The sequence below is a fragment of the Arachis ipaensis genome, chromosome B7, assembly GCF_059453495.1.
Source record: "Arachis ipaensis isolate K30076 ecotype BB chromosome B7, ASM5945349v1, whole genome shotgun sequence".
Classification (NCBI taxonomy): domain Eukaryota; kingdom Viridiplantae; phylum Streptophyta; class Magnoliopsida; order Fabales; family Fabaceae; genus Arachis; species Arachis ipaensis.
The window spans coordinates 24933096-24957769 of NC_142442.1; the positions used below are offsets into that span (position 1 = coordinate 24933096).

At 35.0% G+C, this 24674-nt stretch overlaps 2 protein-coding genes across 2 annotated transcripts in view; both read right to left on the reverse strand.

The window, feature by feature from the left end:
- Positions 1-665: 665 nt before the first annotated feature.
- Positions 666-3446, reverse strand: LOC148550610 (uncharacterized). The gene is made up of 3 exons (XM_088494552.1): positions 2858-3446; positions 1587-2579; positions 666-1489 (listed from the first exon to the last, which is right to left on the reverse strand). Exons 1-3 carry the CDS (start codon positions 3444-3446, stop codon positions 666-668), a joined length of 2406 nt encoding a protein of 801 aa, XP_088350678.1.
- Positions 3447-23785: 20339 nt separating this feature from the next.
- Positions 23786-24674, reverse strand: part of LOC107609472 (protein FLX-like 1) — a 37951-nt gene continuing 37062 nt past the window's right edge. Inside the window, exon 5 of the transcript XR_015892202.1 lies at positions 23786-24320. The gene's annotated coding sequence lies outside the window, so the exon portion shown is untranslated. The remainder of the gene's footprint in view (positions 24321-24674) is intronic.

Here is a 24674-nt window from a genome sequence, read left to right on the forward strand (position 1 = left end):
TTAAACATGTGTGAACTTATAATTAAAATAAAAGTAATTTATTTACTAAATAATATTAATATATAATTTAATTTGCATAAATCTTAGTAACAGATAAGCCAGCCTGGTGGAAGCAGCTCCCTTTTATATCGTGGAGGGGTGGGGGTTCGAACCTCAGATGATCCATTTTGAGGAAATTTTAAATTGTTCCGGTTCGGTCGAACCGGTAACTACCGAATTTGACCGGTTTCTGCCAGTTTAACCGGACCGGTTTCTGCTAACAGTGATTTTACTTATCCTTTACTCATATTAATTTAATTTATTTTTGATTTATAGTTAATCTTTCTTAAATTAATTACGGTTTAATCATATCATTATTAAAGTAAAAATTAAACTTTCTTAAATATCTATAAATTAATATTTTGGTTTTATTTTTTTTATTGGTAAATTATATGATATGTATTAATTTTAATATTTTTTAACATATATTTAAATAGTGTAATAGATACTAATTAATTAATGAATTAGAGAATAAGTTAATTTGATATCTACGGTCATAAAGAAGTCTCAGGTCTCATAAAGAGGTTTCATGAAAGAACAATGTCCCGATAAACATAAACAAACGCATAAAAAAATAAACAAGCAAATGCCATAAAGTACTACAATGAAACATGATAGGCATAAATCTACTGTCCTGGGTTACTGGGACCTACACCAGCTGACCGACGGCATCTACTTCGGCTGTGTCCCTCGGCTCCACATTGCCGACAACGCCTAGGAGCACGTAACATTCGTGTGTCCATTTCGTTCAAGAAACGTGTCATCCTCGGGCGACCTTTGTTCACCCGTCTCATGTTCGGATTCGGGACAAATCGAGGGCCGCTGTACACAGGCCACATAGTGGGATTGCCCAGTGGCCGAAACCTAGCTCGGTAAACCCTCCGAACTTGGTCCATCTTGTAAACTTCGTGGACATACACTCGCCAATCCAGTCGCTGATTCGCACAACATGCAAAAACATGTCGACAGGGAATCCGATCCACCTGAAACTCACCACAGTCACATCGTTGTTGACGGAGATCGACGGCATACTCAGTTCCAGCTGGCATCTCACGAACCTCGAAGACCTCATTCATCCTATCGAAGCAGCTAACCTGGATGTTAGAACTTGCAAGTTGATTGGCATTCAATTTCGACGTGACAACCTCAGAAAAAACATGTCCAGCTCTTATCCGCGACTCCGCCTCGGCTATTTTTCTAGTGAACAACTCGTTAAGCCTGTAGAATGTGGCTTTCACAAGTGCAGTTATAGGAAGATTGCGTGCCCCCTTCAACACTGAGTTGATGCATTCCACTAGGTTTGTCGTCATGTGACCCCAGCGGTAGCCACCGTCATACGCCAATGCGTACTGTTCGCGTGGGATTCGGTTAAGCCAGTTGGTATATGCCTCGCCCCGTTCACGTAAACGCTGGTAGCGCTGTTCGTACTCGCGCACCGTCCTCGAATAACCTGGACAACAATCAAAGCCACACAAGAGAAGAATTCATGAGAAACGCTGCTGGAAGGTCACTCGGTTAATAAGGAAATTCAAATTATTAACATTTACCTATATTGACCACAAGTTTTTGCAGGTACGGTGCCTTGAACTTTCTCAAGAAGTTCGACTCTATATGCCTGATGCAAAACATGTGGAATGCTCTCGGGGGCGACCAAGCTCCGTTGCTCCGGGCAATAGCTGCATTGATGGATTCGTGCCTGTCAGAAATCAGTCCCACACCATCCCTAGTCACAACATGTTGTCGCAGGTTACTAAGGAAAAAGTGCCATGCATCAGAAGTCTCCCCCTCCACAATTGCAAACGCAATAGGGACGATATTATTGTTACCATCCTGTGAAACGGCGACCAACAAACAACCCTTATACTTTCCGTACAAGTGAGTCCCATCAACCTGGACAACTGGCTTGCAGTGTCTGAACGCTCTAATGCAGGGGTAATAACTCCAGAAGACTCTATGCAATACCCGGATATCAGTTACTTCCTCATCACCTTGATATGCAGACATAGTCTCGAAATGGACGATTGCTGATGGCTCCTTGTTACACATGGCCTGAAACCATATAGGCAAAGCTTCATATGATGCTTCCCAACCGCCAAATATTTTTTCCACTGCTTTTTGTTTCGCCAACCATGCCTTCCTATAGCTGACGGTGTAATTGAACTTCGACTGCACTTCCGCAATAACTGATTTCACCTTTATCGACGGGTCAGCCTCAACCAACGGCTTTATTGCTTCCGCAATTGTGTTCGAATCCAGCTTCGAATGATCCTGAGAAATAGTGGCTCTAGTACAAGTGTGAGAACCGTTGTACCTCCTTATAACCCAACAATACTTTCTGCTGATCATGCTAACCCTGATAAGCCAATCACACCCTGATCCATACTGTGTACACTTCGCATAGAAGGTCAACGGCTCCGACTCATACACACGGTAGTCTACGCCTCTTCGGATGGTATAATCTTTCACCGCCATCATAACAGCTTCCCTAGAACTGAATTCCATTCCGATTGCAAATTCACCATCCGCGACCATAGGAATTTCTACCACAACGACAGCCAAATCAAAATAATTTATGGCAAATACATTTAATAACTTAAAGACTACGTCAATGCTCCCTATATCCCCATCAATATAAATATTATTCCTATCTATCATGTTGTCATCCCACTTTTCAAATCCTACAAACATAAACACATAAAAAACTTTGGACGAATGCACACAAATTAATTTCCACGTGACTTATATTCTTATTTACATCTATCAACATAGATTATTTCCCAAAGTCTACTACTTTCTATATTTATATGTTAATACGTACCGGCACTCATATATTCCGGAAACTCCGGCGCATGCATGGCTTCCAAGTCCAGAACCCGCATGAAGGACGGCTCCTCAAAGGGATCTTCGTTTGCAAGTGCATGTGCAACGTCTCCCACATTTGGAGCCACCACCCCGTCACCTTGATCTTCTTCTCCTTCTGGAGCAACAGCTTCGTAATTGCTTTCAAACTCTTCCTCACTGTCACTATCATATTCTTCCTCTTCAATATTTCGGTCCACTTCAGATTGTTCGAATTCGACGTACAACTCTATCACCGATATCTGACCGCGACTTTCAAAATACATTGAAAACATCTCCTGCATACTCGAATCGTCGGTTACATACTTGGTTTGATACTGCACGAAACCACCAAATACCGGTATGGGATATCTATATACCATACATGATATTTTTTTGGATATCTCAAAACCTATCTTCTCACAAATCACACCTTTTAGCTCCTCAAATGAGATTGTGAACGGAATAACAATATCTAACGGCTTCTCACAACTAAATCTCACTCCTTCAGGTGTTTGTAATAGAATCTGACCAAAATAATATACTCTAACTGTAACTCTATCAACCATTTTTCATACTCTCATACATAAATATCCCCTAAACTCTCATTTACTCTTGGAGTTCAAATGAAATCACAGAGACGCAATGAGAAGTAGAAGAGAAACAGGGGGAGGAAGAAGGGAAGAAGACGCGGAACAACAAAGAGGAATCAGATATGAGGAGTGCATCCGAGTTTCCAAAACACACACATATATATATATATATATACAAATCGGACCCCCCGAATCCTACTAAAAAAATTTATTTTTTTTTTCATCAAAACGGACCCAGCGACTCCATAGAAAAAAAAAATTTTTTTCCCACAAAACGGACCCAACGACTCCATGTAAAAAAAAAAAAAAAAAAACACCTCTCCCACCAAACGGACCCAACGAGTCCATGCATAAAAAAAAAAAAAAAATTAAAACCCCCCAAACGTACCCTGCGATTCCACTTTCATACACAAAATAAATAAACTTAACATTGGAATCGGACCCTACGATTTCCATCCACAATTTCAACTTTTGCTCCCGCGCAGGCCAGTCGCTGGGTCCGACTTCCCCCCTGCCATGAATCAGAAAAAGCTGCCCCACACCATTGTCTAACACCACCATATCCCATTTCTCTGCACAACTCCTCCGAATGTCCAATATTGAAAAAACTGAGCCGGATGTTAACGGTATCGATTTTTTTTTAATATTCATTAGTCCGCATTAACTTTTTTCCCAATATGCATATCCATGCATTGATGGGTATAGAAGCTATTGGTACTAGATATATAGCATCAATGATGCTACACCTGATGCTATTAGTACTAGATATCCATGCCTTGATGGGTATAGAAGCTATTAGTACTAGATAGCATACGCGAAAAAGCATAGATGCAGCCTTGATGGGTATAGAAGCTATTAGTACTAGATAGCATACGCGAAAAAGCATAGATGCATATGCATAAAACTTATTCTGATAGCCATGCTATTATTTTCAGTGCTTTATATATTTGCTTCTAGGAAAATGCCACTTGTTTTTTCAAGGAAGATTGATAAAAAAATATTACCAAAGTGGCTATTCCGTCATTTGAGCACATTGGAAATGACTTGCATTACACATACGCAAATGTCCCCAAACAACTAAACAAGTTAAAACACAACGCAGAAAATATCTTCCTTTGCATAGCATTTGCAGTTCCTATATAGTCTTATATGAAAATTCCCTGTTTTCTAATTGATAGTTGGGATTGCGGCATTTATGTGATCAAATACATGAAAAACTAGACTAAAGGCTCTAACTTGGCTGAATGAGATTATTTGAGATTGCCAAATCCTTCAAGATTTTGTGAACTCATTTTGCACACACGGGAATGTTTTTCTCTGTTTCTATTAATAACAAATATTTATAAGAGACCTTAAAGGCTTTTAGAAGAAAAATAATATTTAAAATCATACAGAGCTTTTCGAACACATCACTTGGGATTATTTTAAAGTCCTTAGAAAATGTTGCTATGCTTGTACGCACAATAATCCCAGAAATAAATAGGAGTTGAAGACACTATTCACAGCGTCAAGCATAAACACAATGATTCAATGGGCAGGACGTTTTGCCGAGGAAAAAGAGTACAAGAGAAGAAAGAACAAAAAATAAATGGTACTGAAAAAATTTATTTAGAAATGGATTAAAATCCTTTCCTAATAAAGATTCCTTGTGTTCATTTGCTATTAGTATTTAGCATTAGATATTCCTTTTAAGAAAAGAATATTGTATTATTTTATTAATAGTGTTAGGCACTCTAACGAAATCCCATATTTTTTTTTGTCGGTATCTCAATAATTATTTTTACCTTTAATAGGGTACACTATATAGCTCTAATAAATTGGTTCATCCCACAGGTTTGGATGTTACTTTTCATGCGAATTTCAATGTTCGTGTTAAATATTCTAGAAAGACCCCATAAAAATTGAATATTTCTTTGTTATTTTTTCTTCAAACTTCAGAAATTTTTTCATAATGGTGTCGGATCCTATCTTCAATGCTAAGAAGCTTTTAAGTTTACAATTATGTTAGGTAATCAACTAGAATATTAGCCAATGACAATCAATTATTAATTGAGTTACAAACAAATAAAGAAAACATCCAAAACTAAATAAAAAAAATTCAAAATCTAACAAAAAAAAATTTAAAATTAAATAAAAATAAACATCCAAAAAAATTATTGTAAAAGAACTTCTAAAATTTAAGCAAAAAAATATTCAAAATTTGATCACAATAAAAACTCCTTTAATCATAGTAAAAAAAGAATACATCACTTTCGATATTTTTGATACTTAAATTTCGTATGTTTAAATTTTAGAGGTTTCGAAAATTTTTCTAAAAATATATAATAAAAATAAATGAAAGTAAACAATACCTCTAGATTTTATATTTTAATTTTTTGAAGTTTCGAAAGTTGTTTTTCTATAATTTTAATTTTTTCTTTTAATTTTTGCATTTTTTTCCGTACAACGTTTTATTATAAAGTTGGCTAGTTTTGTTAAAATGTTAGTTGGAGAAGTGTTAGTTATCTAGACTTCTTCTTAATCATATTATATCGATAAATAAATTTCGATGAAGCAACTAAAAATTAATTAGCTGATTCAGTAGTTTGATTAATTTTTTTAATATTTAATTTTAGTTTTAACATTCTTTTGGGGTGGGAGGAAACTAAATATAAATTCAATTTACGTTGAGACTATGGTTGAAGATGGCCAAATGCCCAAATTTAAAATGCACCTTGGTTATTTTAAATTTAATTTGATAAAATTTTTATATTTTAAAATTAGTTTATAAAATTATAACTTTCTACATTTGTAACATCTATATTTGATAAACTAAATTAAAAATAACTTCCAATAGTAAACACAAACAATAATTGCGTTTGGTAAAATAGTTTTTAAAATTTTAAAATATTATAATAGACATAAATATAAGAATTAAATTTACAAATTAATTAATGTATATGATTATATTAGACGCTTTAATTTTGAGAAGTATAAGTCAACTTTAAAAATATTCACCTTAGATATTTTCGAATGAATAAATGGTCAAATTTGTCCTTGAATAATCACTCGTTCTCCTTATTAGTCGCCGAAAATTTTTTTAATCAAATTCGTCATTCAAAAATGTTAGGTTAATCACGTTTGTCCTTTTATCACTTTTTGTTGACAGTGTTAGTTTGTTGATGTGGCACGTTAAATGAAACCACAGTCTACACCTAAGATTCCTAATTAGCTGTTAATATGGTAAGTTTATGAAATTAGATCAAATCAAAACCTAATTGAGAAGGGACTTTGACGCATTGGAATCCATTAATTTGGAGTTGATTTGATCTAATTTCATAAACTTATCATGTTAGCCGTCAATTAGGACTACCAGGTGTGTGTTGTGGTGTCACTTAACGTGCCACATCAGCAAACTCTTATACCATTAGCAACGGAAATGACGGAAGAACTAACATGACTAACTTAAAATCTTTAAAGGACGAATTTGATTAAAAAAATCTTTCAGAAACCAATTTAAAAAATAGATGATCTTTCAGGGACTAAGAATCAATTTGAATTAACTTTTGAAAAAAATACATATTTATCTTTTTTTAATAGACAAAAACTGTTTTACATTTGAATAGACTTTTTAAAAAGAGTTTTCAAATATTAAAAACATCTTTTGCTTTTGTTTTTTTAAAGTAAGGTATTATTGGCTTTTAGAAATATCAAATAATTTATTTTTTAATGAAAATATTTTTTAAAAGATGTAATTAAACATATTTAAAATTTAATAAAAATATTTTACTTTTTATAAAAAGTAAATCTTTTGTTCAAATAAGCCAATCCAAACTAACACTAATTTGACTACTTACTCATTTTTATAAACATCTCTATTTTTTTAAAAATGCAAGCATAAGCACAAGCTCATATTTTTCTTGATTTATCAAATATAAAATAAAAAATTTTAAAAATATTATTTTAAAAAAATTTACCAAACCAAGTCTTAGTTTATCATTAAATCTCTTGTTCTTTTGAATAGACTTGGAACTACCCATGGTAAATTAATTTATGAATATTTTAAGGAAAAAAATACTCTCACTACAAGAAAATAAGCTTTTTGTCATGCTTTTAAAGTGTGCCGAAAATGCAAAAAAGCGTGCCGATAACTTTTCGCCACGCTTTTTGAGCTACCGGCACGCTTTTAAAAGGGTCACATCTACAAACGTGCCGGTTGATCTATCGCCACGCTTTTCTCGATCTATTGGCATGCTTTACTTTTTGTCATGCTTTTATCTATTGGCACGCTTAAAAACGTGGCTGTATGTATAACTCTGTAGCCACGCTTTTAAAGCGTGCCGAAAAATAGACATACTGCTACACTTTTAAAACGTGCCAAAAAATGGATATACAGCCACGCTTTTAAAGCGTGCCAAAAAGTGAAAACTTGTCGCTACACTTCCAAAGCGTTGCCTAATCCTTTTCAAATAAAAAAAAAGAAAAAATAGAAAATAAAATAGAAATATTAATAAATTAATCTTTAAAATAAAATAAAATACTAAAAAATTAATCTTCCATTGATTTATATGGATTATGTAAATAATAAAATATGAATGGAATATTTAAAAAAAATCAAATTCCAAAATAAACATTTAAAAAAATTACAATTCTATATTAGAAATAAACTAATCTAATACACTTCTTCTAGCAACATTTCTAATTCACTTCTTTTTGTATATGTGGCCTTAATGGCTGCATCTCATTCCATAACTCCTCAATCAATAGCGCATATTGGCGTGTAGCAGCGAGTGGCATCAAGTTTGCCCGATACCATAGTTTTCGGCAACTAATCAGAGAATGCTTTCAACCTTGTACCAATGGAATACATCGTCTTCTCATCATATTCTGGTCCAGACCCTGTTGTGAACCATAAGCAAAATCTTTCAATACAAATGGCAAGCTAAATGTTAAATCTGCCTACCTTTTATTATCTTATACAGTAATCACTGTCCAAATAATAAGGGGGTTGTGTTGATTTTGGAAGAAATTATCAATCATGTAACACCTTAAACAAACATCTAAGCGTGCTGCTAACCATTTAGATTTTAGACTCACAAGTACAAGGTGCGCGGTTAATAGATAGTTGAACACTAGGCCATGTATTTTTTGGTGCGGAGCCAAACTTTGGTAGGAGAAGTGTATAGAAAGGATAAAAATATTATCATACTTGTGTTACCAGGAGTATAAAACTGCCCTTTCTTTAAACGCCCCAAGCATTCGTCCTCAAAATGCTCGCGACCCTCCAGAAGACATGAAAGACATTTTAAAGGGGGAAAAAGGGAAAACGTGAAACGACTCATTGCCAGAAGCCCAAAAATAGGATTTAAATAACTCGGCCACAGATCAAGGAAGAGGGTAAAAAAATCAAACGAGAAGAATGAGGAAAAAGGGAGGTACCAACCTTAAAATTTGAATAATGGATCTGAAATTTCGATAGCAGCTCCGCCACCATGAAGTTACCGCAGACGATTGCCACCATGACTCTAACATTTATTTTGAGTGTTTTTTAATTTGAACTTGTTTTAAAAAATATAAAAACTTTTATTGAAAATAAGTGAATATAAAATAATAAATTGGGGTAAATTTATAAATAATTTTGGCAATTCTATTGAATGGAGCTCTTCATGAGAGTTCCATCAAATATTTTTCCAAATACCTAATAATGAACAAGAAAACAAGCTTCCAGAACCAAGCACACACATCTGAACTGAAATGAAGCTCAAGAATCAAACAAACCAGGGAACAACGAAACAGATTTTTTACAATAAAAATCAGATCCTAACATTTTTCTAAATTTAATGTGTCAATATTTAAACTTCCATTTTCACATCACTACAACATAGGAACAGCAAAACAGCCAGGGAACTAAAATAATGGCCCTTATCATAGGAACAAAGAAACAGAGGGAAGAAATACTTATCTTGTAGTGTTTATGGTGAGGGTTGGGGCGCCGATTGAGGGAGAGGAAGTGCCAATTGAGGGAGAGGAACCGACGATTGAGGGATGAGCGAGAAAGAGGCAGCGTCTTTAGTGTTTAGGGTTTGGGAGAGAGAGACCGCTGAGGGAATCACGCCGATGCAGGGTGCGCCGACGGAGCAGCACCGATGGAGGGTTGCAAATTCGAGAAGGAAGCTTGCGTTGAGGGTGCAAAAGTTGCGACAGAGCAGGTGAGACAGAGGACTGCGAGAGAGGGCTGGGTGTGAGGTTCTCAGCGGTGATGAAGATGAAGGACTGGGGGAGAGGATGTGCGAATAATGTAGGTGTTTGTCTATAGTAGTCTTAAAAGTAAAATATTTTAGTATATAATATTTATTAGACTGCATTTGTTTTCTAGGACTAGAGACTGAAATTGAATATTATGTTCGATGACTAGAAATTGAAATTATAATTTCAGTTTTGGGACAAAATTTTAGTATTTTCAATACTTCTAAAAAATGTGAACACAGAGAACTGAAATTTTTGGAGACAGAGACCGAAACTTTAACATTTTTTTTCGAAAATATCCTCATTTATTTTTTTAAAATCCTATTTTATCCTTTCTACCATCTTCACCTCTCTAACTTCACTTCCATTTTCTCACATTTCACCATTGGACCCACCAAAATGTCCAAAAAATTAAAAAAGGAATGATCAAACGTAGACTTCAGCCAATTGATTTCAAAAATGAGCTTTCAAAAAATTGATTATGATTTACTTTGAGTAAAATGAAAAAAAAAAACAAATATGTACATTTATTTGATAACATGAACTTAAGATGCAAACAAGAGCATCAAAAGCTGAAGTAAGAAATTAGGGTGCCGAAGAAAATAGAAAGGGGTGAGATTGAAGGTTCGTACTTGCATATTGCTTCTTCAAAAATTAGGAGCTAGCCTCTGTGTGTGAAGAGTACAGAGAAAGAGAAAGAAATTGAATAGCACTTGCACTCAAAGCCTTGAACTAGAAAGTTTGGGAGAAATTAAAAATGGCGATATTTTATTTATATATTATTATAAAGAGAAAAATAAAATTTTTTTTATTAATTATATTATGAGCTGAGAAGTGAAGCTAATTTTTATTATTTTAATTAACAAAGATATTTAAATAATTTTACTTGTTTTAGTCTTTATATTTATCTTAAATCAAATAAGATATTGAGACATAACTCAGTCTTATATACTTTATACCAAATACAATTGAGAAATTTAATTTAGTCTCTACCTCTCAGTCTCTCTTCCAAACACAACCTTATATTTCAAATCTTCGTGCTATCATGTGTATTCTCAAACACATTTTTTATTTTAAACTTAATTATTCTATTGATCCCTATAATTTTACCAAATTTGTAATTAGGTTCCTGTACTTTTTTTTCAATTGAATTCCTACATTACTTTTAATTTTGTAATTAGATCATTGTCAATGAAAAATGTTAAGAATTAACAAAATATTTCTCCGCATATTGAAGATATCCACAATTAAAAACCAAATTCAATCTTTGACCATATATTTTTTTGGAGGAATATTCTATTAATTTAATATTTTTGACACAAAAAAATCTAATTACAAAATTAAAAGAAATATAGAGTCTCAATTGAAAGAAAAAAAGTATAGAGATCTAATAGAAACTTTAATAAAACTATAAAGACTAATAGAGTAATTAAACATTTATTTTGTTAAGAAACCATTTTTTGTTTTTGTCAAAAGGCGATAGTTCAATTAAACATAACAAAGTGATACATATGATAAAAACTCAACATATATCTCAAAAATCCTTTAATTTTGAATCATTTCTTCAGATGTGATAGGAATGGTGAGTGCAGACGCAGTAATGAATGATACATTCACTAAGGACACATCTCATCCATCAGATCTTTCAATAGACGAATCAACTGAAGAAGACCATATGGTAGATCTGTCTGCTATTGCAATGGTCAACTCCTTTCGTGAAGAAGAAGACAGAGGAGAGGTCTCTGAGCTAGAAGAGGAAGAAAACAATCCACCGCTATAACCTCATCAATCAGACCTAACCCAGATGAAAGCGGTCAATCATTATTTCACCTTTGACAACCTCCCCCCACACAAATATAGAGTAAGGCTAAATGATTTTGGTGCATGAATTGATACTAGAATGACGGCTCCAAACACAAGTATCTAGCAAGTTCTCTCTTAATTTGTCACCAGAATGACAGGCAATCTTAGAGAATGGATCAACACTCTTAGTGAGTATGAACGTCTGCAACTCATTAATGGAAGTGTAGCTCAGTTCTTAGGAACGTTACACAAATAATTTTTTGAAGATATTACTATCATCCAAAAAAGAAATTCTCAAGAATACTTTGAGATGAGATGCTGCTCTCTCAACAGAAATGATCTAAAAGCTCACTACAAGATGATGGCAGCTAAGTACTACTCTCTTAGAGGACAAAGTAATCCACTTCTCAAGCAAGTAGTTCTTGCCTCACTACCAGAAAAACTCAACCTAGAGATTCAGAGAATGATGGTTACACTCAGAAAGGAGATTCTTACAACAACTTTCGGGGAAATATACCAGCTGGCTTTAGCAGCTCTTGATAAGATTTGCGAACAGGAACACATGATCAAACAACGAACAAAAAATTCTCAAAAGCTAAAAGGAGCCTGTAACAAATCCTATCTGAAGATCAAGTGCAAAGATGCTAATTTTTGTGATTTCCAAACAAAAAGAAGACATCACTTTAAGAGAGCTCAACGGTCAACCCTTGGCCAAAATCACTGTGGAAACAAAAGAAATTTTAGAAGAAAAAAATCACATTATTTCAGAAGAAAGAACTTCAGAGATAAAAATTCCAACAAATGTTTCCTTTGTGGTCAGACCGGACATTTTTCAAAAACTTGTCCAAGAAAGAAAAACGAAAGAGAGATAAAAATGCTTCAATCTCTACAAGATGTCGTCTCTTTACAAGATGATGAAGATCTTGAGTCTATCCTTGAAGAGCAATCAGAAAAGGATGAAGACACTCAATGTGTCTTACATATTTTTTACTCTAAAGGAGAATGGTCTGAAGAAGATGATAATACCTACAAGCCAATCCAATTCATAACAACTCTGATGCCCCAACAATGGATAAAAGTCGAGAAGGAGTTAGGATAACTTGCAAACCTAGGGCTCAAGCAGATTGATGATACTCCTCGGCCTCACTAAGTAAAGGCATCAATATATGATGTGCCCATAAAGACTATTGCCTTACTAGACACAGGATCCTGCGCCACAGTTGTCAAACCTGATTTGCTTCCCCCCAGAAGCATGGATCCCCTTCAACAAAAAATTTACAGCTGCAAACCAAGAGATCTTCACAATTGATCTCATTTCCAGAGAAAATGTCAGATTACAGATATTCCTAGGAACAACAACATGGCTAAGAGTCTTAGGAAGCTTTCTTCTTGAACAAGACGTACTCTTCAGGTTTGATGCTTATTATCAGACACAAGGAATTTTCATATGGCCAAATGGATTAAATTACAAGAAAGACTTCTTGCCATTCGTTACATTCTCCTGTTCTCAAAAGATGGTCCAACTCATCAGTCTCTTTTGGCCCAATTTACTACCATTATTGAAAAATATGGAATTATCTTATCTACAAAAAAGTCACATTGGATAGGCCCAAATTGAATTTTTGGGAGTGATCTTTCACGACGGATTCTTTCAACCAGGAGATCACATTTTCAAAGAACTATCGAATTTTGCTGATGACAACCAGTCGGCAAAACAGGTCCAACAGTTCTTGGGTATTGTGAACTATATCCACGACTTTCTTCCAGATGTGACTAGGCACACGAGTCAGATATCAAGGGTGCTAAAGAAGTAACCCTCACCTTGGGGTCCTAAACAAACAGTAGCTGTTAAGAACTTAAAAGAAGTAGCTCGAAACCCTCCTCCATTAAAGATCCCTAGCAAAGGACAACGCATTCTGCAAACTGATGCTAGCGATAATTACTGGGGAGCTGTTCTACTTGAAGAGATTGACAGAACAAGACACTACTGTGCACATGCTAGTGGATAATTCAAAGAATCTAAAAGCACTACCATGCCACATACAAAGAGATTCTTGCAGTCAAAAGAGGGATAGAGGAGTTCAGTTGTCATCTGAGTCCTTACCACTTTATTATGGAAATGGACAATACATCATTTCCATCAATGTTGGATGCTAAAGGGAAGATACTTCCAGATTCACAGCTCTTGAGATGAAAAGATTGGCTCTCTTGCTATAAATTTATAGTTAAGCACATCAAGGGAAACCACAACATAATAGTTGATTATCTCTCTCGTCGTAATAAAGAACCCCACCAAAGATCATCTACCTCTTAATGATGAACACCATCTATCCACTAACGTTCCCTCTCCCGGACTGCCCTCAAGACAATCATTTTCATAAAAGACCGGCAGAGCCATTTTCCTTTTCAGCCAAGCCAACAAACTCCACTAAAGTCAAAACCCTAACCCAACAATGTCTGTTTTACTGACTACACAAACTCCTCCTTGTTACACAGATAATAGCCAACCCTCGATATTTTGATATCGACTTTTCCTACTATATCATTCCCATTATCAAGGGACCAATTCCCAAAAAAATTTATGGTTCATATGAGCACTTTCTGCTCAATATGACTGTGCCATAGTTATTCCCGCTCTCGCCATGTATCACCTGCTTTATGATAGACAATTATCGGGATCACTCCTTGAGCAATTTCTGACTATGTTTGCCTCTATCCCATCCTGGCAAGAAAAACTTTACAATGCACTAGATACTCATGGAATATGGAATATCCCTCATAAAAAGAGGCAGAAAGTCTATTACTCTTTTGTCCTGAGAAGACAGTTCCATTACAAGTAAAAAACCCTCTATACAAGAAGCAACATCAACATAGTAGGATATTCAAAGATGTGGCCCACTGATGAAAAGACTTATCTCAACAATCTCGCCAAACATCTTACTTTTTGTAATAACCTTGATATCTATACGCTATCAAAAATTATTGAAGGACTTTCTCTTTCCCAAGAAGAGGATGATTCGAGTTCCTCTAGAACATTACAAGAAGAGTGAAGGCAGTTCCAGACTAATTTATTTACTGGACCCATCTCTTTTCCAACACCATCATCACTTGCTCAAAACTCAAGCCCATTGGATAATCCACCACTTTCTCAGAACACCTACAATTATGAAGAAGAACCAGATGCAAGAGTTTATCCACTCTTATCTAGCCCAACACACGTGGATGCAAGAGTTGATGATGACATTGAAGAACCACCTGAAGAGCCGAGAGATGACACTGAAGAACCAGCTGAAGAGCCGTTAGCCGCTTACGAATGACTTGGTGATGACTATTTTCATCAAGAAGATAAGACCATGTTTGCTCTACATATGGAACACATAGACAACTTTACGGAGAATGAACCCATCACTAAGTTTTGATCCTTAGTCAATAAATAATTATGAGTGTGCAATAAATGTGTAATAATGGAGTTGATAGGATCCTTATCCTTATCCTCCACGTATCTGTATCTTAGTGGTTTGTCTAAAGTTTCTTGTCCTTATATAATGATGTAACTGAAGATAAGATTCCTTCTTATCTACCACATATCTTGTCTTTATTAGAAGAAAACCTCTATATATAGAGGCGTCCACCCTTGTAAATGATCAACTCAGTTTGAATAAAACCCACTATGAAATATTCATCATGAATACTTGTTAAATTTCTCTCCCTCTCTGAAAACTTGATTCTTTAATATGTCTATCATTGTTTCTTAGTTTCACGTATGTTGTATGCTTACCTCTTATCTGAGGATCCTGCCTATCAGAAATGAAACTGATCAGATCCATGGGATTTTCTAGTGTTGGAAAGGAAAAGAGTACCAGATTCTCAGGTTGTTTTGTTAAGAGTTCCACTGACGACCTCTGTGTTGAGATTATTATAGGTCTGTCAGGAAATAGTTACGAAACATCTATAACATCTATAGAATCTGATTTCTCTTTTATGAGTATGCTTGGATTTACCTCTGTGGTACCAGAGCCTTAAGATTTATGCAGAAAAAGCATATTAAAGATGATAGGAAGTAAGAGAGATTCTTAACGAATGTCTAGTTCTGAACCTAACCAGTCTGTTTTTCATAATACAGCCCTTGCCATCGAAAGATTACCCTCAACCCTTAAGAAGACCTTCTCTAATAAAATTAAGAATCTTGTAGAAATTACCCATGTTCCAGAAGTTTAAAAAATACCTGTGATGATGAGAATTATGCCGATTCAAAATTTCACAAAATAACTTAAGTTGCAAGTATCGTCCAAACCGACAAATAACTCTCACAATCAAAGTTTAGAATAAAGATGTCATAATCCAAAACAAATATAAACTGGGAGTTTTAAATTCCGGGTCGTCTCCCTCGGACTAGCAATTAGGTGCGCACACTTTTGGTTGTGAAATACGGGGGTTTTCAAGCATGAAAATGAAAATTAAAAAGAACTAAAGAATAAATGAACTAACAACGAATCAAAAGGTAATTAATGCCAATTAGAAGGAGAAAAGATCAAAACTAATGAAAATGTGATTAATGCATAAAAAACATTGACTTGGGAATGAGAGTTAAGGAATCCTATCCTTGTCATAACTACAACTATGGCAATTATAATGAGTTAATCTCACTTCGTCAATCCCTAACATCGAGCAGTAAGTCTAGTAAGCATAATTGACCTTAATCCACAAATCCTAACTAACTTACAAATTAACTTAGTAAAAAGCTAGCGTTAGTGGAGATAAGAGCAATTAACAACCCAAAAATTACTACTAAATTTTAGATATTATGACTCTAGTCCCCTAGGAACTCATTTCCCAAGCCAAGGGGTGAAAATATACTCAAAATTCATAATTGGCATTTTCACAAACACTTGGTGGGCATAAAAGCAGAACATAGCAAATTGCAAAAGATAATGAAAACTATAACCAAACTATGCACAAAATCAACAATAGAAACTCAATCAAGCATATATAAATCATAAAACATCAAAATTAGATATATTAACAAAGTAACTTAAACTATAAGAAAATGTAGCAAGAGTAGTGTAATTAAAGAGAAAAGTAAAGATTACTTACAATAGGAACAAGCTATAATCAAAGATCAAAATTGAGAATATAAAGTTCTACTATAAACCCTAAATAAATTCTAGGAGAGAATTTCTAAAACTAACCTAAACTAACTAAAACTCTCTAATATGGTGTGTAATTGCTCCCCTCCCCCCCCCCCCCCCCGCGTTCATATCATATGTTGCCCCTTTGATATACATTCTAAATTAGCTTCAGGACTTCTAAAATTGGGCCAAAAGGCCCCCAAAATCCCGAGTTACATGACTGATAAATTCATATTTCATGGTATTTATTTGTTTTAATTGGGTGGATTTTATCACCTTTTCCTGCATTTATTCACTAAAATAGCATGGTTTTGTAAATTCTTCCTAAAATGTGCTTAAGAGTAAAAATATACTTTTTATGTTCTAAATTTGCTAATTTTAATTCCATTCGATGCCTTGATGTATTTGATGAAGTGATTTCAGTTTTCCAAGGCAAGTATGAATTGAAGGAGTGAGAAGAAAGCATGCAAAAGTGAAGAATTCGTGAAGAAATAAAGTTTGGAGAATTTTACAGCCATGCATACGCACAAGCATTCATGCATATGCACAACTGCAGTTTTTTACATCCATGCGTACGCACAAGCTTGGATGTGTACGCACGCTTGCATTTTTCTACAACCATGCGTACGCATGGTCAGGCATGCGTACCAACAAAAGTGATCACGTGCCTCATTAAAGAAAACACGCTGGAGGCGATTTCTGGACCTGCCAAAGCCCAATCCAACTCATTTCTAAAGCTATTAGAGGCCAAATTCAAGAAAGATGAAGGGGGAGAAATTAGGTTTAGTTTAGAAACATGTTTTAGGTCATTTTCTAGAGAGAGAAGCTCTCTCTTCTCTCTAGAATTAGGGAATGATTAGTTTAATCTCTCTTAGATTTAGGCTTTAATTCTTGTATTGATTTAGTTTTTCTTGCAATTTCTTGTTGCTACATCCTTGCTTTCTTTTAGTTTACATGTTATTCCCTTTTATGTCACTTTTATGTTCATGCACTATTGTTGGATTTAGATCTTCTATTAATGCAATTTGATGTTTCTTTGTTTATTGATGTTTAATTGAGTTGCTATTATTATTGTCTTGCATTTGGTAGCTTTAGATTTTATTATTATTGCAATTTTACCATACTTTCCTTTTATGCCTTCCAAGTGTTTGATAAAATACTTGGTTGGATTTTAGAGTAGATTTTTATACTTTTGGCTTGGATTGATAACTGGAAACTCTTGAATTGTCAAATTCTATTATTGATTGGTAATTGAAGCTTTCTAGTTTGCTTGAACTTCAATAAATCTAGTCTTTCACTAGTTGAAAAGGACTTGTGAACTCAAGTTAATCGTACTCAGTTGACTTTCCTTCATTTGTTAGAGGATAACTAAGTGAGAGCAAACTACACTTGCCATCACAATTGAGGATAGGAATTTTAATTCTCACCCCTTGCCAAGACCTTTCTTAGTTGTTAGTTTACTTTCTTGTTATTTACATTTCTTTCTCATCATTCCAAAAACCCCAAAAAATATCTCACAACCGATAAAATGTACACTTCCCTGCAATTCCCTGGAGAGACAACCCGAGGCTTAAATACTCTTGGTTTTTATTGGTTTGCACTTGTGACAAAAAAAATTAAACTTTGATTGAGGGTTGATTGTTGGTTTGGATCTATACTTCGACAAGATTATTTTTGTGAAAATTCCTAGCTGACGATTTCCCTCCGTCAGTGACTTTCTAATGAAGTCACACGTCTAGACTTGTGTGTACGCACAATAGCTGATTTCCATCTTGTGTGTACGCACAGAAAGGTGTGCATACGCACACTTGAGTGTGTTCTTCCCCTTTGTTTTCTTTATGAAGTCTCCTATTTTGCATGCTTCCTTCCACTTCTACCAAGCCATTCTTGCCTATTTGACCTGAAATCACTCAATAAAACATATCACGGCATCGAATGGAATAAAAGTAGAATTAAATTGATCAATTTAAGCACAAAAAAAGCATGTTTTCACATTGAGGTGCAATTTAGAGAGAAATCACAAAAGTATGCTATTCAAGTGAATAAATGTAAGTTTATGTGATGAAATCCACTCAATTCAAGTCAAAATTTACCATCAAATATGGACTCATCAACCTGTAACCCAGCAACCACTTATAAACCCATACACTTTTTACCAGTGAAAGAAACATTCAACCACAACCAATATTCGTCATCTCATAATTAGAAATCTTACACATCCTGTCAAAGAAATTATCCAGACCTCCTATTTACAACAATGTGGCCTTCAAGCTACAGCTGCTGAACAGTATATCACGATTGAGATCCCACAAGAACTTAATCGTGATACCTGCAACAAGGGTACATTCATTTACATCTAGGGATAATAAGGCTAATCCTGACCTCACAAGGCAGGAAAGGCTTACCTGTAACACCAAAGATTACACTCCTAGATACCACATTCAAGGAATACTCGCACGCTCTTATCGAAGCACTTGTCACCACCTTGACAAATGGAAGTGTGATCCTCATGATCTCTCCAAATTTTACCATAAGACTCACTGATCCAAAACTTGCTCAAAGAATCAAGATACAGGTCCAACTGATTGGAGTAACACAAGATGCTAGTGCTGAGTAGGCTACACACCAGCATCAAGTCTTGTATAGAGTCCAAGATCATGCTTTAGATCTGAACCTCCCAAATTCCACAGAAGATGATCTCTTAATGTTCACAGATAAGAATCATGGGCCTGCCATAGTTAGCATTCCAATAATGATTGCTACAGAGAAACTTTCCTCTATAGTACATGTATTACTAATTATGAAAGAGCTTTTTCACAACACGTTCCTTATGTGCATACAAAAATGCCTCCGGTCATCAGTTGAGCACCAGATGGAACTGTTAAAACAGTCTTCCAAAAGCCAGGAACAGAAAGACAATCATCCTTTTCCAGGTTATCATTCAGGAGAATTTCTACTATTTCTCCTCTTACTATCCAACATACAAGTGGCCAGGATGATCCCCCAATCCATTACTTCCAAGAAGGAAAACCTATTTATGTCTCGCACATTAATGGCCATTTTATATTGGATGTTGGTCCCAGTATGTGTGATTGTGATTGTGATTGTGACTTATGGGGTGACTCTGAAGAAAAAGACAGCTTAAGAAAGCAATCAAGAAAAAAAAAAAAGAAGCAGACATATTGAGGCATCAGAGTTGTCATACAATGGATTGGCCTGTAGGTATTATCATCTTCTTCAGACTATTTTCCTTCAGTAAGAAATATGTAAGACATATTGAGTGTCTTCATCCTTATCTGATTGCCCTTGAAGGATAGACTCAAGATCTTCATCGTCTTGTAAAAAGACGACATCTTGTAGAGATTGAAACATTTTTATCTCTCTTTTGTTTTACTTTTTTGATAACTTTTTGCAAAATACCCAATCTGACCACAAAGGAAACAATTGTTGAATTTTTTTCTCTGAAGTTCTTTCTTATGAAATGACGTGGTTTTTTTCTTCTGAAATTGCTTTTGTTTCCAAAATGATTCTGGCTAAGGATTGACCGTTGAGCTCTCCTGAAGTGATGTCTTCTTTTTGTTTGACAATCACAAGAATCAAAATATTTGCACTTGATCTTCAGATAGGATTTGTTACAGGCTCCTTTTAGCTTTTGAGAATTTTTTGTCAGTTGTTTGATCATGTGCTGCTGTTCACAAAGCTTATCAAGAGCTACTAAAGCCAGCTAGTATATTTCCCCGAAAGTTGTTGTAGGAATCTGCTTTCGGATGGTAACCATCATTCTCTGAATCTCCAGTTGGAGTTCTTCTGGTAGTGAGGCAAGAAATAACTGCTTGAGAAGTGGATTACTTTGTCCTCCAAGAGGGTAGTACTTGTCTACCATCTTCTTGTAGTGAGCTTCCAGATCTTTTTTGTTGAGAGAGCAGCATCTCATCTCAAAGTATTCTTGAGAATTTCTATTTTGGATGATAGTAATATCTCCTAAAAATTCTTTGTGAAATGTTCCCAAGAATTGAGAAGCAGTTCCAATAATGAGTTACAGTCGTTCATACTCACTAAGAGTGTTGATTGATAAACCCCATTTTTAGGGTTTATCTTGTGTTGAATATAGAGGATTTTATCAACTTTTCCTACATTTATTCAATGAAATAGCATGGTTTTATGAATTTCTCCTAAATTGTGCTTAAGAGTGAAAACATGCTTTTTAGGCCTTAAAATAGCTAAATTTAATTCACTTTAATTCCATTCGATGCCTTGATATGTTTGTTGAGTGATTTCAGGCTTATAAAGCAATGATTGGATGGAAGTGAAGAGAAAAGCATGCAAAGTGGAGAATTCATAAAGAAATGAGGATTTGCTAAATTCATGGCGACATGTATACGTGGCCCATGCTTACGCGGGGAGGTAATTCCGCCAGCGACGCGTATGCGTCACCCACGCGTACGTGGGACAAGCGGCACATGACCAACTTAAAGGCAATACGCTGGGGGCGATTTCTGAGCCATCCAGGCCCAAATCCAACTCATTTCTGATGCTATTGAACCCAAGAATTGAAGGGGAATGAACCAAGTAGCCATAGTTAAGTTTTTACCATGTTTTAGGTTAGAATTCTAGAGAGAGAAGCTCTCTCTTCTCTCTAGAAATTAGGGTTTTAGATTACTTCTTTTCATAGATTTAGGTTTCAATTATTGTTTTGATTTACTTTTCTTTGCTATTTCTTGTTCTTACATCTTGGTTCTCTTAGTTTATATAGTTAATTTTCCTTTTATATCATTTTTATGTTTATGAGCACTTTGTTAACTTTCATTTCCATTAATGCAATTTGATGTTTTATGTTTCTTTGATGCTTGTTTGAGTTGTTATTATTATTTTCTTACTTTGGGTAGCCATAGATTTCATATTCTTGTTAATTTTCTATGCATTTATTTTATGTCTTCCAAGTGTTTGATAAAATGCTTGGTTGGGCTTTAGTGTAGAATTTTGCATTCTTGGTTTGGGATGAGTAATTGGAGACTCATGAGTTATCAAACTCTTTTGTTGATTGGTGATTGAGGATTGCTAGTTGGCTTGAAATCCACTAGAGTTAATCATTGATTAGGACTTGTGAATTAGAGTTGACTTTGCTCACTTGACTTTCCTTCAATTGTTAGAGGATGACTAAGTGAGAGCAAGAGACAATTACCATCACAATTGAGGATGATAATGAGGATAGAACTTCTGATTCTCACCCATTGCCAAGAGTTTTCTTAGTTGTTAGCTTATTTCTTTTGTTCTTTACATTTCTTGTCTCTCATTACAAAATCCCAAAAATACTTCCTTATAACCAATAATTGAGCACTTGATTGCAATTCTTAGGGAGAACGATCCGGGATTAATACTCCTGGTTATTTTGATTTGTATTGTGACAACCTTTTAAACTTTGATTGAGGATAATTTGTTGGTTTGAACTATGCTTGCAACGAAATTCCTTTGAGAAATTCTTAACCGACAGTTATCCTACATCAAGTTTTTGGCGCCGTTGTCGAAGAATTGCAAATATGTGCCTTGTTATTGGTTACTATACATATGTCAATATTGTGAATAGTTTTCTCTTTGTTTGTTTGCTTGTTTGGTTAGTAGTTAGGATTTTGTTTCTTTGTTTTTTATTAGATCTTGTTTTTATTTTCTTTTGCTATTATGAATTCTCATCCCTTTAACTATGAGTTTGGATACAATTATGTTGTAGGGAATGAAAGCTTCAATGAAAGATCACATTATGGGAATGAAAATCAAGTTAAGGAGGAGCCATATGCTTATGAGCAATTTTCATGGCAACAACCTCCTCTGGTCTCTTATGGTAACAATCTACCCCATAATGTGCACAATTATGAATCAGACCCTTAATATTGTTGTCAACCTTACTCACAAGCCCCATTCTACCATTCACCTCCATATGATCCTAACCCATACCCACCATACCAACAACCATATGAGCTATATCTAGAGCCACAACAATTCCAACCCAATTACTCCCAAAAACCAGCTCAATATACACCACCTCCGTGCCCTTAACAAGAAGAACCACCTTCCTATTTTGAACCCTTTCTCCCAAACAATGAGCCTTCCTCTCCACCTTAAACATTAATGAATGACTTTCTCATTTCATATCTCCAAGGGAAAAGGGAGATTTATACTATTCTTCAAGGAGTAATCCATGTAGTCTACCAAAGCTTAGACACTCAAAGTACTCCCATAGCCACATGTGGAGAATCAAATGAAGAATGGAGTATGAAAGAGAGATTGGAAACTTCGGTGAAAAATGAGGGGTTGGACATTGTATTGGAGCAATTGGAGGAAGCTCTGATTGTTAGACGAGATTCGTGCCGATTCGGAATTTCACTCTAGAAAAGAGAATGTCTTCGTCGATAGTATAGTCGAAACCGGCAATTTAAATTCCATCAATCAAAGTTTAAAATTTCTAATTCAAATTAACCGAGCGTACTTAAACCTCGGGTCGTCTTCCCTTGGAACTAGTGCCTAAGAGCGAACAATTTTGGTTGTGAGAAGCAAAGGGGGTTTTCAATAATTGAAGAAAACAAAATAAAGGAATTAAAGAATGATTCAAAATTGCAATTAATAAACTAATAAAGGAATAACTATGTATGTAATATAGACAAGTAAGACTCAAAATTGAAGGAATTGTGGTTCAAAACGTAAATGGAACCTTGAATTGGGATGAGTTATGGAATCTCTTCCTTACCATAACCATAACTATGATAATTATGATGGATTAATCTCACTTACTCTACCCTTAACATCGAAGAGTAAGTCAAGTGAGCATAATTGTTATTAATCCACAAATTCTAGCCAACTTACTAATTACCTTAGTAAGAAGCTAGCGTTAGTGGAAACAATAACAACTAACAACCTACGAATTATCACTAAATGTCGGACATTATGACTCTAGTAATCCATATACTCATTTCCCCAAGCCAAGGGGTGGAAATTTACCCCATAATCAAAATTGGCATTTCATCAAACACATAGAGGGAATAATCGTAAAACATGGCAAAATTAGAAAAATGATGAACATTATGAACCACAAAAGAACAAAATCAACAATGGCAATCCAATACACATATAAAAACCATCAAACATCAAATTCATTAACCAAAACTCAAAATTGCAAAACTATATATATTGACAAAGGAAGTTAAAATATATGAAAGTGTAGAACAAGTAATATGGTAAAAGAGAAAATTAAGAAATACTTACAATGAGATAGCTAGAATCCAAAATCAAAACTTGAACTATAAAATTCTACAAACCCTAATTAAACTCTAAGGAAAATTGAGAGAAAAACCTAAGCTAAACTACCCTAAACTACTCCTAAGTGTGTTGTCTAATGTATGGTAGTGTCCCTCCTCATTTGGTGTTGCTTGTCCCTTCATATATGCCTCAAAGCCATCAGAAATGGGCCAAAGAGCCCTCAAAATTGCGAGCCACATGACTTTTTAATGAAGTCACGCGCCGGTACCTGTGTGTACGCACAGATGTGTGCATACGCACACCTTCTGATTTTCCTCTTGTGCGTACGCACAGAGTATTGTGCGCACGCACACATGGCTGTGTGCTTCTCCTTTGTTTTCTTCATGTTTTCTCCCAATTTCATGCTTCTCCTCCACTCTTATCAAGCCATTCTAACCTATTGTACCTGAAATCACTCATCAAAACTATCAAGGCATCGAATGCAATGAAAGTGGAATAAAATTGATCAAATTAAGCACAAAATAGCATGTTTTCACAATTAAGCACAATTTAGAGAGAAAACACAAAAGCATGCTATTTAGATGAATAAATGTGGGTTTAAATGATGAAATCCACTCAAATCAATCTAAAATATATCGTCAAATATGGATTCATCAATGATAGTTGAAGAAGAGGAAGAAGTGGTTGAAGATTTAAGAGATGTTGAATGCCCTTGGGAATCTAAAGTTGTAGAGCCTTCTTCCGTTGAGCTTGAAAGTAATGTTAAGGACGATAGTGCACAACCTCCAAAGCATGTTAT

What these genes read in the sequence shown, in the direction of transcription:
- LOC148550610 (XM_088494552.1), bottom strand. Translation starts at nt 3,446, where the DNA reads ATGGTTGATAGAGTTACAGTTAGAGTATATTATTTTGGTCAGATTCTA. An exon ending in TCCGGAATATATGAGTGCCG is followed by an intron (nt 2,580 to 2,857) that starts GTACGTATTAAC and finishes TCGTTGTGGTAG; the next exon opens with AAATTCCTATGGTCGCGGAT. An exon ending in AAAACTTGTGGTCAATATAG is followed by an intron (nt 1,490 to 1,586) that starts GTAAATGTTAAT and finishes ATTGTTGTCCAG; the next exon opens with GTTATTCGAGGACGGTGCGC.